Source organism: Pan troglodytes, chromosome 13, assembly GCF_028858775.2.
Source record: "Pan troglodytes isolate AG18354 chromosome 13, NHGRI_mPanTro3-v2.0_pri, whole genome shotgun sequence".
NCBI lineage: Eukaryota > Metazoa > Chordata > Mammalia > Primates > Hominidae > Pan > Pan troglodytes.
The window spans coordinates 92708121-92726241 of NC_072411.2; the positions used below are offsets into that span (position 1 = coordinate 92708121).

General features: G+C 40.7%; 1 protein-coding gene across 16 annotated transcripts in view; it reads left to right on the forward strand.

Moving 5' to 3' along the window:
• Window positions 1–4494: 4494 nt before the first annotated feature.
• NAB1 (NGFI-A binding protein 1) overlaps window positions 4495–18121 on the forward strand; it is a 44066-nt gene continuing 30439 nt past the window's right edge. For 3 of the 16 annotated variants that reach the window (XM_063791384.1, XM_063791385.1, XM_063791392.1), the window contains exons 1-2: window positions 4495–4693; window positions 15050–15768. In XM_063791384.1, the coding sequence (XP_063647454.1) occupies window positions 4510–4693; window positions 15050–15768 (903 nt within the window). In that variant the 5' untranslated portion in view covers window positions 4495–4509. Of the gene's footprint in view, window positions 4694–4833; window positions 5109–5605; window positions 5758–9448; window positions 9557–14930; window positions 15769–18121 lie in introns of those variants that run through there. The other 13 variants (XM_063791391.1, XM_054680030.2, XM_054680032.1 and 10 more) reach the window with 11 other exon arrangements.

An 18121-nucleotide genomic window follows, 5' to 3' on the forward strand; every position in this document is an offset into this window, starting at 1 on the left:
TCCTCCTTCGAAGGACTGAAAGAATTGAAAAGGGAATAGCTTGTTCAGTACGTGGTTTACTGCTATTTAATGCCAACGTGCATCTTCCATCTCGAATCATCTCAGCATGCTTCTGTACTTTGACAGAGCCATCAGAAGACAATGTGAAGGAGCAGTGTTCATTTACCATTGACTGGTCTTGTGTTCAAAGGTGTGTCATATATACTGACTGTATATTGTCAGTGGCATACATTATATTCTATTTTCCATGAATTACAACTTCCATTCAGAAGCAGAAAAAAAATTATTCTCTTTCTCTAATTTTTAAACCTGAGAGCAGCCATAAAAAAGAACAGGTTCATGTCTTTTGTGGGAACATGGATGGAGCTGGAGGCTGTTATCCTTAGCAAACTAACACAGGAACAGAAAATCAAATACCTCATGCTCTCACTTACAAGTGGGAGCTAAATGATAAGAACTCATGGACACGAGGAAGCAAACAACAGACACCGGGGTCTACTTGAGGGTGAGGGGTGGGAGGAGGGAGAGAGGCAGAAAAGACAACTATTGGGTAGTGGGCTTAGTACCTGGGTTATGAATTAATCTGTACAATGAACCCCAGTGACACAAGTTTACCTATGTAACAAACCACATGTGCCCCAGAACCTAAAATAAAAGTTAAAAACACACACACACACAACTTGAGAGAGGAAATCTGGTTTTCTGAGAGGGGAAATAAACCTGGTGATTTGGCTGTATACTGTGACACACTCTACAACACGGATTAAAATTATGAACACGCCTGTAAAATAAGCTTCTCCCAAATCTACTCCTGACAGGTAAAAACAAAAACTAAGTCAAGAAGGCTTTCAAATTTTTTAAAAAGTGTTTTCAAAATTTAAAACCATACAAGTGATATTTATTTAAGACATCAGAAGTAGCTCTGTCTTGCCCTTACTTTTATATATAAGGAATAAGCCTGGGATGATATTTGCAAGAGATAGAGTTAAGAATAAACACATGAATAATAGATAAAAAACAGAATTTGATGTATTTCTCAGACCACTTTCCAAATGGTGTTAAAAATTCAGAATCTGGTGTATTTATTAACCCTTTGTAATTTATTTAAAAATAAATTTTGTGCCTAAAAATCTAATATGAATTACTTTAGGAACATTCTAAAATTACTTCACAATTTACACACTGCTTCAAAACATATTCTAACTCTTAATATTTTATTGAAAATGTTATATATTTAATCAGAAACTTCTATTAGGAAATACAAATCATACTAATAACATCTACAAAATACAAAATTCTGCTAGTTCATATTTTCCATTTCATTTATTCAGCAAATATTTATTAAGTGACTAGTATGCGTCAGCCAATGTTCTAGCCACTGAATATACAGCAGTGAATAAAAAATTCTGCCCTCTTGGAAATTACACTCATGTCCTTTAGGCTCTTAATGAAATGTAACATGAAATGTGATTTTCCATTTATAAGAAAATTATTTTTATTTTACTATTTGCATTCGACGAAGTATTACAAAAATAATATAGTCTCATTCCTTAGTAGTTTTTATATTCATCTTTTAGAGTGCCTGAAAAGACAATCAAAACTATAAACAGAGACAAAACATTTTCCTTTGTCTTTTAGACTTCCTTCTGTTCTCATTTTCACTGTTTTATAGCAAAGCCCTGGGGGCAGGGAACCATCCATGACTTACTTGTCTTTGTGTTCCAAGCATCCAGCCCTAAACCTGGCACATTCTTGGTGCTTAACAAGCTGTACTGAATAAATGAATAATTTCAATATACAGGTATTTATAATAAAATCACACCAGGAGAAACCAAAACTATTGCATGGACGTTTAACAAAAGATATCCAAAGTGGTCTGAATGGGAACTATTTGTGTTACCACATTCTTACACCTGTCTGGGATGCCTCCAAGAACACTCTAAAGCCTTGAAACTGTTTGATCTCTTCCAGAGGGCCTTCAGAGGATAATCAGACACCATAATTGTTACCTTCCAGGATGGAATGTGAATCTCTTTGCTTTCCTCTAACAAATCCGCAGGGCGTGGGAGTGGGAGAAGACTGTGTGTGTGCTGGAGTCAGGAGGAGGTATTAGGGATGGCATGAGTGACAAAACCTGGTAAGGTGGAAAAAAAGAATCCATCGTCTGACTTGTCTCAGATACAGGCGAATGCTTCAGTTCTTTTTGAGCTACCATATTGACTACAGTGTTGTCATACAGACATACAGAATTGGATGCTTAAAAGCTTAAAATTTTATCTTTCCTTCATTTTCCTTCCTCCCACCACTTCCCCCAGCACCACAGGGCATTTAAGGCAAAGTAAAGTGGGCCAAAAATGCCATTCTTAATGTGGGAAGAATACACTATCTAAATGTGCCCAGAAAACAAACAAGGATAGATTCCACTGTTTAACTGTAGAAACCAGATACAACTCAAGAAAAAAGTATCTGTCCTGACACATTTCCTTTTCAGCATCATGTTCAGCCAGACACAGACAAGCTTGGGAAGAGGATTTAATGTTGTTTCTTCCAACTCTGGAAACAATTCCACTCGAAGGCTCAATAGTTCAGGTAAGACCACTAATTTCGTGACTCATGAATCAGTGATTATACATCTTTACGGAAAAAAGTTCTTTTTTTCTAGCTGTTCAGAACCAAGAGTGTTTGCAAAACATCAAGATTCCACAGAGGAATTAGAAGAGAATTTTGCAGATTTCGTTGCCTGAACATTACCTTCCCCACCAGCCAAGAAATTGCCTAAATCGTCTTTAACATGACCATCTAACTTTCTCTTTAGTAGAACAGGATCCACAGCTGCAAAAACCGTGACAATTAGGGAGACTAAGAGAAACTTCCAGCAGTGATTTCTGCAGTTAAAGAATTTCAGGAATTAAGCAGACTTATTCATTTGAAATATCAACTCAACTACTCCAGACAAAACCTGTCACTAATACTGAAGAAAAAGATTTAACTTTAATTATATGTATTCCATTGCGGCATTACTCATTTCTATAACATGATTTCGCAAAAAGAAAAAAAAAGGTTCTGTACTTTATTAAAGTCTTTTTCTTTCAATATCATCATCACCATCCTATCCATTGCTGCAACATAAAGATGTGGTTTGAAGAATTTCCCATCTCAAAGAATGCCTTGTATCCCCATCAGCGAAGTAGGCACACTCTGGGAGGCCAGCCAGGGTGTGGGAATGGCCTCCTATAAAACTGGATTTTTATGTGTATGTTAAAATGGGATTCTACCTGTCTTTGCAGTAGTTTTATATTAATGAATGCTCTCTAATCTTCAAGAACACAATGCTGAAATTCTTTAATTTTTCCATTTTTTGCAAAGAATTGAAATATAGATTTAAAAAACAGACTTCCAAAATTTTTTTGGCAATAGCTTAAGTACATTTTTCTTTTCTTTTTTTTTTTTTTGAGACGGAATTTCGCTCTTGTTGCCCAAACTGGAGTGCAATGGCACGATCTTGGCTCACTGCAACCTCCGCCTCCCGGGTTCAAGCTATTCTCCCGCCTCAGCCTCCCAAGCAGCTGGGATGTCAGGCATGCGCCACCACGCCCGGCTAATTTTGTATTTTTTGTAGAGACGGGATTTCACCACGTTAGCCAGGCTGGTGTCCAACTCCGGACCTCAGGTGATCCGCCCGCCTCGGCCTCCCACAGTGCTGGGATTACAGGCGTGAGCCCTGGCCAGCCTAGGTACATTTTTGAAGGTGCTTTAATACTTTGGTTAGCAAAGTTTATGCAAACCAAAAAATTCTATATTGTGCCTTGGGAACTCTAATTTAACACACACCAGCACTATACTAGCGCCGTAGTTTTTCTACACCATGGACACAAAAAACATTAAACAGTAAAATAAAAGGCAGATTTTCAGGAGGTTAAAAAGGTTGGAATTAAATTACCCGGCCAGCGCGACAGTTGTCAAAGCTGTACTTCGGACTCCCTGGTTCCATTCCTCCCTCCCGCCTCCCGTCCCAACGCCAGAGAGGAGGTGGGGAGGGGGCAAGATGGGCGAGGCAGAGATGCTCTCCCAGCCGCCGGTTCTTCCAGCGCCGCGCACCTGCCGCCCCTTCCTCCATGCGGTCGCTGCAGCCTTCCCGCCGGACGCCTCGCCCCCCCGGGCAGGGGCGCACCTGGACCACCTGCCTCCCCGCCTCTGCCCCGAGCCTGCGGGGGCCAGGGGAGCCCAGCGCGCTGTTGTTTTTTTTTGTTTTTTTTTTTTTAAAGTCAGCCTCCTAGAGGATGTTGGATTTGGCGGGTGTGCTCTTTGAAATACTATATCGGGAACCTCACACATAATTTTTTTTTTTAATTGCAAACCTTCCCAGTTCACTCCGCAGCTGGAGAGCAGGCCGGAGGCGGCGTCCCCCACCCGTCTCCCTCCTTGTCGTCCCCTCCCCGCGCCCGGAGCGGGACTCGCGGGAGCCGCCCACTCCCGGCGCCCACTTGGTTCCTCCCAGCTGCCGTGTGAATGGGCCGTCCTCCGGATTCCGCGGAGGGGGCGGCGGGAAGGGGCCGAGCCCCGGGCCCAGCGGCCGCCCCCGCCCCCGCCCGGCGGCGGCCCACGCCGGGATCTGCGTCACTCGGCCGCGCGTGGGCGGGAGCCGGAGCGGCGAATGTAGCAAGAGCGGAATCTCCCAATGTGACAGCGCGGGGTGGGGGAGTGGAGGCGGCGGAGGCGGGCGGGGGAGGGGGAGGAGGGTGTAGCGCGCGCGGGGAAGGCAGGGGAGGGGAGGGGAGGGCAGGGCGCGGCGGGGGAGGCGCTGCCGCCGCCGCCGCCGCCGCCGCCGCCGCCGCCGCCCGCGCGCCGCAGCCTGGAGGAGCCGCCGCCGCCGCCGCCGCGGCCAAGCGAGCGCCGTCGGGGCGGGTGGGCGGGAAGAAGCGGCGGGCTCGAGGTGGGGGGGAGCAGAGAGAGCGCGCCCACCACCTTCCCTTCCCCCCTCGATGGGAGCGGGGGCGTCCCGGCTCCCGCAGCCGCCAGAGGAGGGAGAGCCGGGGGCCGTCGCTTCGGAGTTGGGGCTGAGCAGTCCTCGGGGAGAGCGCGCCAAGACCGCTGCAGCCGCTGGCTGAGTACGTACCGGAGCGGACGGTCGCCACTCCCGGTCCGCCAAGTGCGGGACACTTTCGCGGCTGAGCGGCCGCGGGCGAACTTGGGGCGGCTGAGTCGCGGGGCAGCGCGGGCACTTTGGGGGCGGTGTCCGGGGGAAGCGGGCTCCGCGCGGCCGCCGCCGGAAGGAGAGGGCGGCCCCGGGCTCGTGTGGGCGATTCCCGGAGACATTCGGTGTGCCAGGGCGGCGGGGAGCGGGGAGCTCGGCCCTGACTCGTGCATTTTCCCTCCGAGAAAGGTTGGGGTGCCGAGTCCGTTCTGCTAACGGGGTTGGGGGCGTCACACGGCGCTCTGAGGAACCGCGGGGCGCTGTGGGGGTGTGCGATGTGGGTTGTGCGCGCCGGCCCCAGAGTTTTGCAGCCACCTTCGTCAGGGCAGTCTTTTTGTTTGTTTACTTTATAAAAGTGCTGCACTTACCGTCTCGATTTTCTTCTTGGGTATCTTCCCTTTCCGAATGTAGTTTTCTTTTTAAAAGCGGAAGGAGAGTTTTACATGGAAGTGGCTTACAGAAACTTGGCACTGAGGTGCAGGGAAGCCAGAAACTCTTTGTGTCTCTAAGGCCGATGAGGAATTTGCAAACACATGTGGGACATACAAGCGTTGGATATAGAGGTGTGTGTGTGACCTTATCATGGAGAAACACTGAAAATACTATTAAATCTTTGTGGTCTGCAAACTCAGAGCTTCCAAAGCTTGAGATAGGAAATGACACTTCTGTTAAGCCTGAATGTTGCAGGATCTTGGGGAAAGGGATAGTTGAGATGGAATATACATTTGTAGATTCTGCAGACCAAGCTTTGCAGCGAGTGATCGGGAGGAACCGTAGACTTGAATGTACTTACACCTCGCTCCCTGAGATTCGGGAGGCACGGAAAATTTTTGGATGGCTGTTAATTTAAAATTTCATCTAAAAGAGTCGATTTGGAGTAACTTGTCACTACCAGTTGGTTTGCCAGTGACGTGTCTGCCAACTCAAAGAGTGCAAAGATCAGAAGCTGAAAGAGGAATTCTCAGATCTTGTTTAAAAATATTTTGGCAGTTTTAATAGATAATATGAGATTGCATAGGAACAGAGGAGCCGAATTTAAAATAGATTAGTCACGTAGGAAATGCTTAGCTGTTGTAAAAGTGTTCACGCAATGACTTACCTTCCTAGGTTTTCACTTTTTTGAAAATTTTTCCCTGAACAACATACTGAATTATGATATTTCATAATTTGTGTGTGGGTTATAAGAAGTATGAGGAGAGAGGATGCATAGGATTTGCTTTTTCTGTTTTGGGTGGAGATTGAGCTTTTCCTGAAGACCTGAAAGAGCTGCTTTTGATCTAATCTGAGTGCCAGTAAAAGTGGCTCTTAGATGAAAGGCTTTTTCTTCTCCATATTTGTGTCATTTAAGACATACAATATTATCTTTTCTTTAAGTTTAAAAGATTATATTTTGTCATCGGTATTAACATACAAATAAGGGTTTTCTTGAGACTTTGTAGATGACTGGCTAGGTCAGCCTTTTTTATCCCTGATTTGGGTATTAGATATTGGAACATTAGGTCTTGAAAGAAAATTTCAAGGAACTTCTGGAAGAAGCTTTCTTGTTTCAATTTTATTATTTTTACCATTTTGCACTAAAGTTAATATGCCATTTCGATATTAAAAATGTTTTTTGTCCTGACTCTGATGGTCTCTTGTTACTTGTGAAGGTATCAATAATAATGTAATAATGACAACATTGAGGAACTGTAGATTTTTATTTTATTCTGCCTGCTAATTATGGATGTAATTCAAATGACAGAAATTCTTAGGATTACTATGGTTGTTACAAGGACATTTAGTAAGCTTATATGTCTAGTAAATAACTTGATCTATCTAAAAAATACTTTATCTCATCTTATTTCAAAATTATTCAGTTGAGTAATCTCTTTTTTGTAAGTGGCAAATAACATCCACTGTCGTATGAGAAAGTTAATAGATGTTTATTCTCCTTGTTAGAGAAACACTGAAAGCATTAGGTATTTTCATCACGGTATAGCTAAGAACCTATTGGTTTATTAAAGATTTTGGGGGTTTGCACTGTGGATGCTTCTTTGAAAGAAGAAATTATAAAGTGGGGGACATCTTTGATGAATTTGTTAATGAACTTTAAATATTTAAAGTTCAGGTTGGATGAAAACAGAAGTATGTCAGTTTCTAAAGAAAATATAGACATGGGGTCTCGCTATGTTGCCCATGTTGGCCTCAAACTCCTGGGGCCAAGGGATTATCCCACCTTAGCCTCCGAAGTTATGTCAGGTTTCATTGGCCTAAGACTTAGGACTCATTTATTCCATTATAACAAGCCTGGAGCTGTTTTTTGTGAGTGCTATTTATGTACATTTTTGGAAATGAAATCTTTTTAAAATTTACCTTTAAATGCAAAGCTGTGTTTTGGATGGAAGTGACCATTTTATAATATGTTTTGAACAGTTTAAGATCATGCTAATGTATAATCAACCCGTCTATGCATATTTCATTGTGGAATTTGCTAAACATATTATAGCATAAATAATACCCACTTGAGCATAATAGAAGATTGCTAGACCCTTTGCTTTGGATTTATTTTTATCTTACCTGCTTCTTTTATCCTTTTCAACAGTAGAATGAAGAATGGTACAGTTGTTATATTAAATGCAAATTCCCTTTCTGATCTGACATGTTCAATAACTCATACAACAGTAGAATATACTCCTTAAACTTAATAATGGAGCAAGTGGGAAATTTGAGAAGTTGATGCTTGGAAAAAATAGTAATCCTCATCTTGTGAGAATTCACACAGCTGAAACATGCCATTAAGCTTTCAAAGAGTTTGTCATTTCTCAATACATTGTATTTAGGGGGTGACCCATTAATTTGCATGGTATATTAATTTAATGATTTTTACAGAGAAACTTCTGAAAAGGTGAAAAAAACTTATAAATATTGCCCGCATACTCTGTGCTCAGTGGGTACTTAATGTTTGTTGAATGACTTGATGGTTGGTTGGTTAAGAATTTCCAGCCATTGTATGAAATGCTAGTATCTGCCTATTGTTACTATAGTTAAATGAATAAATACATAGTTATCATTTAGCAAAATCTGGTTTCGTTTTTTCTAATTTTGGCAAGTAAATTTAACCTCACACTGAATATTTTTATTAAAATTTTAAGGTGTCTCTAAAATTTTTTTCCAGCTTCATTCATTCCATTCAGAATTTAGAAACGAATCAATAAGAGACAACATTTTAAGTTTCCCAAATTACCTTCAATTCATTAGAAGGTATATATTTAATTCATAGCTAAGATCCAGAAGTATCTTGACTTATATGGTACACCACTGAATGTTTACTAATATGTGTGCCTAGGTAAATCACTGGAAGCTTGAAACACATACATGGGAGTTAGTACCTAGGCCAACCCTACAATCTTAAGTAACCCATAAAGTGTAGCTGAACTATATTTAATCATTTTAGCGTGAGTTCTGGGTCTAGGATGAGAATAAAAGCGAAAATAATTAATTGCATAGAGCAAGCTTGTCCAACCCGAGGCCTGTGGTTGCATGCAGCCCAGGAGGGCTTTGAATGCGGCCCAACACAAATGCGTAAACTTTCTTATCAGCTATCGTTAGTGTATTTTTTGTGTGGCCCAAGACAATTCTTCCAGTGTGGCTCAGGGAAGCCAAAAGATTGGACACCCCTGACACAGAGGCTCATCCTTCCCTAAATCAAATTCTTGTTTGTTATAAACCTTTTCTGTTTGAGCCTCTCGTGTGCCCATTTCACCCTTCTCTCAGGCCCCTGTACCTTCAAGCTATACTCTCCTGAACTTGGAATACTTCAGAGGCTCTAAGTGTAGTCTTTCTGTCCTCAGATTTCCTATTTTCATTGTCCCCATTTCCCATCTCAGTCTTTCATTAATGTGCATCAGATCTTGTCTAGATGTTAAGAGGAAAACAATCTGATGGAACTAATTTACCTTTATCTGTAAATGACTCATGAGCTCTTAACTCTTCCCAAGGTTTTTCACATTTTTTGTAAGTCTGTAAGAGGTTGCTATTAACTCAGATAATTTTAAAGTAAAAATTGCAGGCTGTGTTGGGGGAAGGAATTTCTAGTCTTATGCATAAATAAGTCAGGCCTTACTAGGATTTTGCCCTTGGTTTCTTCCCACTCCTGGAAGTGTGTTCATATGTGTATTGCTATATATGTTTGTGTATGTGTATCTAATAATGATTCCCATAGCATGGAGGGGAGAAGATGCAAGAATAGTGATTATAAATCCCTTTGAGTGTATGGATCATTAATGAGATAGATATTTGATGATAACTTACACCGTGTTTAATTTATAGGAACAGAGAAGAAAAAGACCTAGGATCTCATGACTGAACTTGAATTCTTAAAAGGCAGGTGTTGGGGCCGGACTCGTTGCATGATGTGTAACACTAACCACTTGTAGTTCCTGTATTGGCAGGAACTTTTGCTTTCTTGGGAGAATAGCCATGTTATAGGAGTGCACCGTATAGCTTTTTAAGAAAGAAGAAGTATTAAGGATGAGAGAATGAAAAGGATTGTAGGTAAAGTAACAGGATGCCCTGTTATTGGATTGGCAATTCCTTGAGATACTGGTTTACACAGAAGGCCTCCCCCCTTTGGAATATGAAAGGTTGCTGATCAGATTCTGACTCAGACATTGGGTTTCATTGCACAGCAACCTTTCCAGAGATGTTATTCATCATAGAAACTTTGCTAGGAATAAATGGGGATAAAAGAGTAATGAAACCTAATTCCTACCCTTGGGGTGCTTATAACCTAACAGTGACTTGTTCTGCAGAGCCAGGCAGGTTGCCTTCCTTGTGCCATGACTCCTTCACAGCTGCACAGCATTTACCACATTGTTTAAGTCTCTGCTTCTTGTCTTTCTCCTTGCTCTTAACTGACTCTCCATGAAGGACTGTCTTTCCTCTGTTCCCCAGAACTGGCTTAGTTCTTGGTGTTATTTGAATAAGTTCAAAATGTAAGAGAGACAAAGTGTTGCGGGGTTCAGAGAAGGGAGATGACAGCTGCAGCCAGGGGTAGTGGGAAAGACATTTTGGGAAAGGCTGTGAAGGTTGGAGGGAAAGAGGATGCCTAGCACAGGGGCAGGGAAGTGGAAGGCATATTTGAGGAATGTCTAGTGTATCTGCTTGGCACAAGTATATGGGCATGTTAAGGAACAGAGAGAAGGCTGGAAAGATAGGCTTGGGTCTGGGATGCCTATATGAGTAGTTTGGATTTCTTTATGCACTGGTGGAGAAGTTCGCAAATCTGTAAACTTGGCATTGCAGTGTGGGATCTATTGAAGGTGAAGGAGCTTTTTTCAAAATTGGGGCAAGAAGCAACGAACACTAGAATTTGGTGCTTTTGAGGCAGAGAAAGAAGTGGTGGTGTAGCCTAAGGACATGTAGATTTGAGGAAGAAAGAAGAAAAAGCAAAAATGGAATCCAAACTTACTTAAATCCGGGAAACTGAAAGACCAATGGTGCAACTGAAAGAACTAAGAGAGTTGGAAAGAGTAGACTTGGGAATGTGGAAGAAGGGCAGAAAATGAGAGAATGTACTTGATTTTGGACACATCAAATTTGAGGTTTTGACAATGCCCAGGTGGAATGCCAAATTACAGTTTAGAAGAACAGTTTGGGCTGATGGTTCTGAACTTTTCAGGTGTGAGGATAGCTTTTTAAATAAAAACTTGCAAATATTCATGACTACTTTTAGTATTTGTTTTTTGAGAATACATGTAAAGACAAAACAAAAATTCAGCTATACTGTTAAGTGAGTTTTACTGAATAACAGAAGTGTCTATTTACCTTCATTTGCAAAGTAGACGTGTGTGAGAGGCATCTTTTTCACTGAGCAGTTGGTGCTTTGTGTGTATTTGGATTTGAGAACACTTGGAGTGACTCCATGGCTCTTGTCCAAGCTACAAATACAGATTTGGAGGTCATCTGCCTATAGTGATAATTAAAGCCTGGGAATGGGTGAGATCATCAAAAGAAAATTATGGACACACAATAGAAAAGAGATGTAATATAAAAATTTGGAGAATTCTTAGAATATAATAAGTGAAAGAAGGAAAAACAAATAATATAGCATTACCAAAGTAAGGTGAAGAGCATCTCAAGGAGTGATACCATGCAGCAGACAGATTAATGACAGAGAGGCCCAGAGTTTTGATAGAATGGTGAGCCCAGAAAACAAGCTGGCCTGAGTCAGGTTTGAAGGAATGGTTCTTCTTTTCTCTAGTGACAATTAAAGCCCTCTGTCCTATCAAAAAATCCTCACATCCCAGCTTGGAGACTGTCAGGGAAATTTTGTTTTCCATAGCGAAACAGGAGTTGACCGGTAGTTTTGTGGGCCAGACTAGCTCCCTGCTTCACTTAGCACAGTTGGAATCTGGCAGGTGACTGATGCTACCCTGTAAGGAGCCAAAGTGAGTTTTAAAAAAAGTTTTGGAACAAATGATTACCGTTTAAAAAATCAGTGAATAACAACAACAAATGGTCTTAAATTAATGCATTGTTTAATTCCTCTTCTCCTAACATCATTGGGATTCTTTTTATGGGACTGAGCAGGGGGAGGAACATTTAAGCTGATGGAAGTGGAAGTGGAAGTTGCTGTACATTGGCAGCAAGGCCTCCGAGTTAGCTTTTGAATGCAGTTAACTGGTTTCTCTTAACTGTGGAATTCATTGAAAAGTCAGACTCAGAGTGGTCGTTCCAGGATATCTTGAAAAGCCCAGGTAACAGTAGTTTTCAGCTGAGTGGATTTACAATACTCTAAGCTACCTGTATATAATGTGTTAAGGACCCATTTTATATTTACTTCAGATTGGAGAGAGGCAGGTAGAAGCTTTCTTTTGACTTATTTGACCTTCATGTTGAATCATTAATGGTTATAGATTTTATGAAAACAGAAAATCTTGTAAAAGTTTTCTTTCAAATCACATCAAGTTCATGTATGAAGGGGTGGGTGTTTAAATTATCACAGCCGGCTTTGGAAGGAAACTGAAACATTCTCTTAAAGCAAAAGCTTAGGAGGAGAACTCCGTTTCCAGTAGTAAGTGTGGGCCTCTAGAAAGCTCCAGGGACCGAATTGGTTACTTAGTTATGTTGCATCTGTTATCTTGGCTTTGGAAATGTACACTTGGTCCTGTCAGTCTTTATGGAGAAATTATATTCCTAACTACTTTCTTACCCATGCAGAGGGCTTTCTCTTAAGAACTAGGGGGTTTCATTTTTTTTTAAGTGGGTAAAGATGAGAAAGGATAAAACTTGAAAATTATTTTCTAAAATCATTGCCTTATCTCAGAAGAATAAAATATAAGCTTGAATCTTTTAGTTCTTAAGTTTCTCTTTTGTATTTGTCTAACATATATTTTTTCTTATTGCTCATAAAAAGATTTAAAAGTATTTTTCCAGATTTCCTCATGTAATCTCTCCTCTATTCCATAATGTGAGGAGCACATATGCTGAGTTAATTGATCACCCTGTAAACCTTGCAAAGTTACAGTCCTCTTATTAAAAAAAGATAGTGTGTGTACTACTGGGAAGCCCCATGTCTTGGAGCTTCTGTGTCTTCCACAGTCTATTTTGATCATGTGTATGTATATACACATTATACATGTACTTTTTTTTTTGTATTGCGTTGAAAGCCTATGAAGGAATTGCATGAGGTGTATGATAGGAAAGTAAATGTCCTTTCTTCCACCTCCAACACTTTATAGCAGCCCTTCTATTTGGTATAGTGTAGTTTAATATAGCTCTAAACTTGGGTCTGTAACTCCTGAGAGCTCTGTTTTTGTGAGTTAGTGCCCAGGTGGATGATAGGTTCTCCCTGGAGTGGGAGGACAGGCAGAGCCTCCTTTAGGTGATTTAGAAGATGCAAGAACGTTTTTATCCAGAGGACTGAGGTGGCATGAATGTGAAGGTTGACCTAAAGAATTACCTGGGTCATCACAGTACCTGTAGGAGTTTGTGGTGCCTGGAGGATTTATTAAGTAGGAATCTTGTGCAGTGTGTCATATTTGCCTAATCATGGAAGTCTCCTGAGATGCATCTCAGGCACCTGGGAAACTGCATTTTTCAAAAGCACCCCAGGTGATTTCCTGGGTTTTAGTAGAAGCTACTGGGCCCTAATTCAGCCTTTGTTGTCTTTTGGGAAGTCATCAGGTAACCTGGTTATGCCCATACTAGCCCTTGCAAAGAAAGAGACATAAAATTTGCGGAAGTCAAAACAGATGTGGATGACACAGAGGTTCCAGGAGATGGGGCTTCCGGTAGTCAGTGCTTAGAGTGGTAGGGACACCCATTCTCCTGGCTTGGAGTGACTGAGACTAGAATTTTGTGTAGCATTCTGATTGGTGGCATAAAACAAAAGTCCCAAGTTCAGTGACTTCTTGGCTTTCAGGGACGTCCCAGTTAACTATTGCTGCATACTGTCAGAGTTGAGAGTGGGTCTTCCATTTTTCTCTGATGCACATATTCTTTTAGCCTTCTGTTATCTTCTCCATAGAGGGCTACAGGGTACTTTTAATCCTAAGGGTGCATTTGATTACAACAAGTTTATTTGTTTCTCTTAAATGGAAGTACTTGGCCAACTCCTCTTAGTATGTGGGAGGTCTCCAGGCAACTGTGAACAACTTTTAAAGGCTGCTAAGAGGTCAAGAAGTACTTTGCTGAGTCTTGTTCTGTCTCTTTAAAAACAGACTTCTTTGTCTTGCTTGGGCTCAAAAAGTATGTCTCTTCCTTGGCTCTGTCTTAGGCTTTCTGCTGCTGCTTTGGAGTGATCACCCACCCTCCTTATTTTATCCTACAGCCCTCTCCCTGATACGTAGTTAGATTCTAGTCTATTATTTTGCATGCAGGGCCATTCTACATAAGCATTCTACCCTGTGCCATGTGCGAGTGCCATGTGTTTGAAAGGGAATCCCATCATCCTCATTTTCCTGTGTCCCCAGTGCCTGTTAGAATTCTGAACTCTCAGATGTAATCTCGTAGTCACCTGTAACTCTTCCCTTAAACCACAGAGTGTCAATAAATGTAACTGTTTTCTTCATCAATAAATGTCAATAAAGAGTAACTTCCTTCCTCACTTAGATCTAAGTGATCACCAAGTCTTGTCAGTTACTTGTTTGACTTTTCTCTACCTCTTCTTTCTTGATTCCTAAATTAACACCTTCTATTTCTCACCTCCAATTCATACTGAAATGTATCTTCCTCTGCCTGCCAGACTCATATTGCTCATTTTTTCTCTATAAAATGGGAATAACTGTACCTGTGTCACAGGGCCATTGTGAGAATTAGACATACGTAATGTAAAGTGTTTATTGTATTGCCTGGCACAAAGTAAGTATTCAGCAAATGGTAGCATACTCTGCTTCTTACCTCCTGCTAAATTTGATTATCTTTCACTCCACCTGCGTCCATACCTTGGCAGTAGCAAAGTATATAGCCAAAAATATGGGACATGGAACCTTTGGTTTGATCCTTGGTTTGAACCTCCAGATTCCTGCTTACCATTTATTCTCTTTTGGGAAAGTAGGTCAGTTTAGTTACTGACCTATAAGGTTTTTAGGAGTTCAGAATGAGATAAAGTATGTAGAGAGAATGCTGCCTTCACAGGCAGTCACGATGCAGATGCTTCTCGTTTTTGTTCTTAAAACCTGTAGTGTAACCTATTTGGTGTAAGGAGTTTGAAGCAAGTATGATGAGTTTTTACTTTTTTTTTTTTTTTTGGCAGGTTAAACCCATCCAGAGTAATGGCTGCGGCCTTACCCAGGACCCTGGGGGAGTTGCAGCTGTATAGAATATTACAAAAAGCCAATCTACTTTCTTATTTTGATGCCTTTATCCAACAAGGTGGTGATGATGTCCAGCAACTCTGTGAAGCAGGAGAAGAGGAGTTTTTGGAAATCATGGCACTCGTGGGCATGGCTAGCAAGCCCCTTCATGTTAGAAGGCTGCAGAAGGCTTTGAGAGACTGGGTCACAAACCCTGGGCTTTTCAATCAGCCACTGACTTCCCTTCCTGTCAGTAGCATACCCATCTATAAATTACCAGAGGGATCACCAACATGGCTGGGAATATCCTGCAGTAGTTATGAAAGGAGTAGCAATGCCCGGGAACCTCATTTAAAAATCCCCAAATGTGCTGCCACCACCTGTGTGCAGAGCTTGGGACAGGGGAAGTCAGATGTGGTCGGGAGCCTAGCACTGCAGAGTGTTGGTGAGTCCAGACTCTGGCAAGGCCACCATGCCACTGAGAGCGAGCACAGCCTCTCCCCAGCAGACCTGGGCTCCCCCGCGTCCCCAAAGGAGAGCAGCGAGGCGCTGGATGCTGCTGCTGCGCTTTCTGTGGCTGAGTGTGTGGAGCGGATGGCCCCCACACTGCCAAAAAGTGACTTGAACGAAGTGAAAGAGCTGCTAAAAACCAACAAGAAGTTGGCCAAAATGATTGGTCACATCTTTGAGATGAACGATGATGATCCACACAAAGAGGAGGAAATTCGGAAATACAGTGCAATATATGGCAGATTTGACTCAAAGAGGAAGGATGGGAAACATCTCACACTTCATGAGGTACAAAGCCCGCGTTGTTCCTTCTGTGTGTGTATGTGGCATGTTGCTAGTCGTTAGAGATAAATTTGGTAATAGTTTGCCACAAATGTGATACACTACCTGAAAGCAGTATTAAAAACATTGAGGTGTTAGCAACATGTAGCACTTTTGTGAAAATAGACCATATTTATTGTGTTCAGGGTATATTTGTATTGAACTTGAACATGTTTGAGCTTTGGAACTACAGTACGAGGTGACTTTTAGAAAAATGTCAGAATTTAAGCAGTGAAAGTGTAAAGTCTTTGCATTTGTAAGGCTGTTTGTTTTTTAATTAAAAAAATAAAACTAGGTTTTAAATATAACTTTTAAAAAACATTTTTGTAGGCTTTTTTTAAAGAAAAAATTTCATAAAAATAGCAAGAACTTAAAGCAATTCTCAGCTAGCATAGAAAACAGATGAATGTTGGAAGAATTCTCACTTTGAACATTGTTTTGGTTTGATGTTTGGCATTAAACATTTTTATTTTATCTTTATAGTACTCTAGACATAGTCTGCTTAAGTTCATGTGTGTGTATATGTGTGTGTAGATATAACATTTTGTCCATATAACATATTATACTTCACGTGTGTGTATAAACTTTGGCATTTACTCCTTTTCTTGTCTATCTGGTCAACACATATCTTTAAAACTCAGCCAAGAATAAGCTTGTGTTTTCTGTAATCTTTTCCTTCAAGTAGAATGACCTTTCCTTTCCATTTTTATCCCTACATATACTTCTGTCACAATAACTTTAACTTCTTATTGTACTCATTTGTATACTGGTCTGTGCTTCACAGTATACTCTGGGTTTCTTCAAGGCAGAGATAATGTCTCCTTCATCTTTATATCCCCAGAGTCAAATGTACACAATAAGTGCTTGGAAAATAAATGCGTTTTCAAAAGTTAAAAAGACTATGTCATAGCTAATTTTTTTTTTTTTTTTGAGATAGGGGTCTCACTCTGTCACGCAAGCTAGAGTGCAGTGGGTGCAGCCTGGACCTCCAGGGCTCAAGCAGTCCTCCCTGCTCAGCCTCTTGAGTAGCTTGGACAACAGGTGTGTGCCACCACACCAAGTTAATTTTTTAAGTTTTTCATAGAGATGGGAGTTTCTCCATTGTTGCCCAGGCTGGTCTCAAGCTCCTGGGCTCAAGTGATAGAACTGTCTTGTCCTCCCAAAGTGCTGGAATTACAGGTATGAGCCACTGTACCTAGCCTGATCTTTTTAAATAAATGATTTTAGACATGAATGTTGGAGCTTGAGATCAGATAATTGGTTAGCAGAATTACTTAAGTCATAGCCAGTCTGTGACTTGATCTATTTTGGGAGTATCCTTTGAACCAGTAGAGGAATCCACTAAAAGGGCTATATGGCTGTCATTAGTAGAAAAACAAAAGGCAAAATGTGTTGGCAATTTTAGTTTCATGCTTTAACCTAGTTTTCTTATAATTTTTAAAACATAGCAGATGAAATACAAAGTTGAGTCGAAATACATGTGTTTTTTTTATCAAAGTAAAAGTATTTCTAAAAGATTAACAAACCTAGTTAACCTGACTTAAAAAAAATCATACCCTACTTTTAAAAAATCTAAAAAGAATTATTTTACACTTAGCTTTTGCTAAGGGGCTCTTTGCCTCTTTAGATAAGTAGGTACATATGATATTTAAGTGATGAGACCATGAATTTCACAAAATAAGGAAATACTCAAAATGAATGCCAGTAGGCTGAAATGTGGGGGTGGGGGCTTTGGAAGTTGTGGCTTGTGTTTTTGAAACTTAACTTAGGCCTTCTTGTTACTTGTACTCCAGTATGTGAATCTGGTCCAATAATATAGTTTAGGATAAATGTTTGTGAATCAGGAAGCTTTCTTAAAACTAGTAACTATCCAAGATCTTGGAAGAAATTACAGAATCCTGGGGGAATTGAAAGAAGGTACTATTAGGTATATCTTTTAGGTATTATGAGAATTTTGTATTTTTTCTCCTGATTATTTAAAATTAGCAGAAGTTTTTTTAGTTCTAAGTTCCTGAGATTAAAGAATGTTGCTAGTTTGTACTCAATTTCCACATAAGGAATACATGACTTACTCTTAATTCATTGTTGGCTTAATCTCACTGTTCTGAGGGCTTTCTTCATATAAATTGTGTGGATACTGTTCTTTTAATCTTTCAAGACATAGAGCTGTATGTAGGTCACTGGTGGATGAAATTCAGGAAGCTATCTATACCTGTAAGTTTTTTTCAACTGTTCAAGTACATAAGATTCTTTTTCTTGTAAGAAGAAGAAAATATTTGTTTATATATTTATAATAACATAATTTGTTTCCAAATGTACA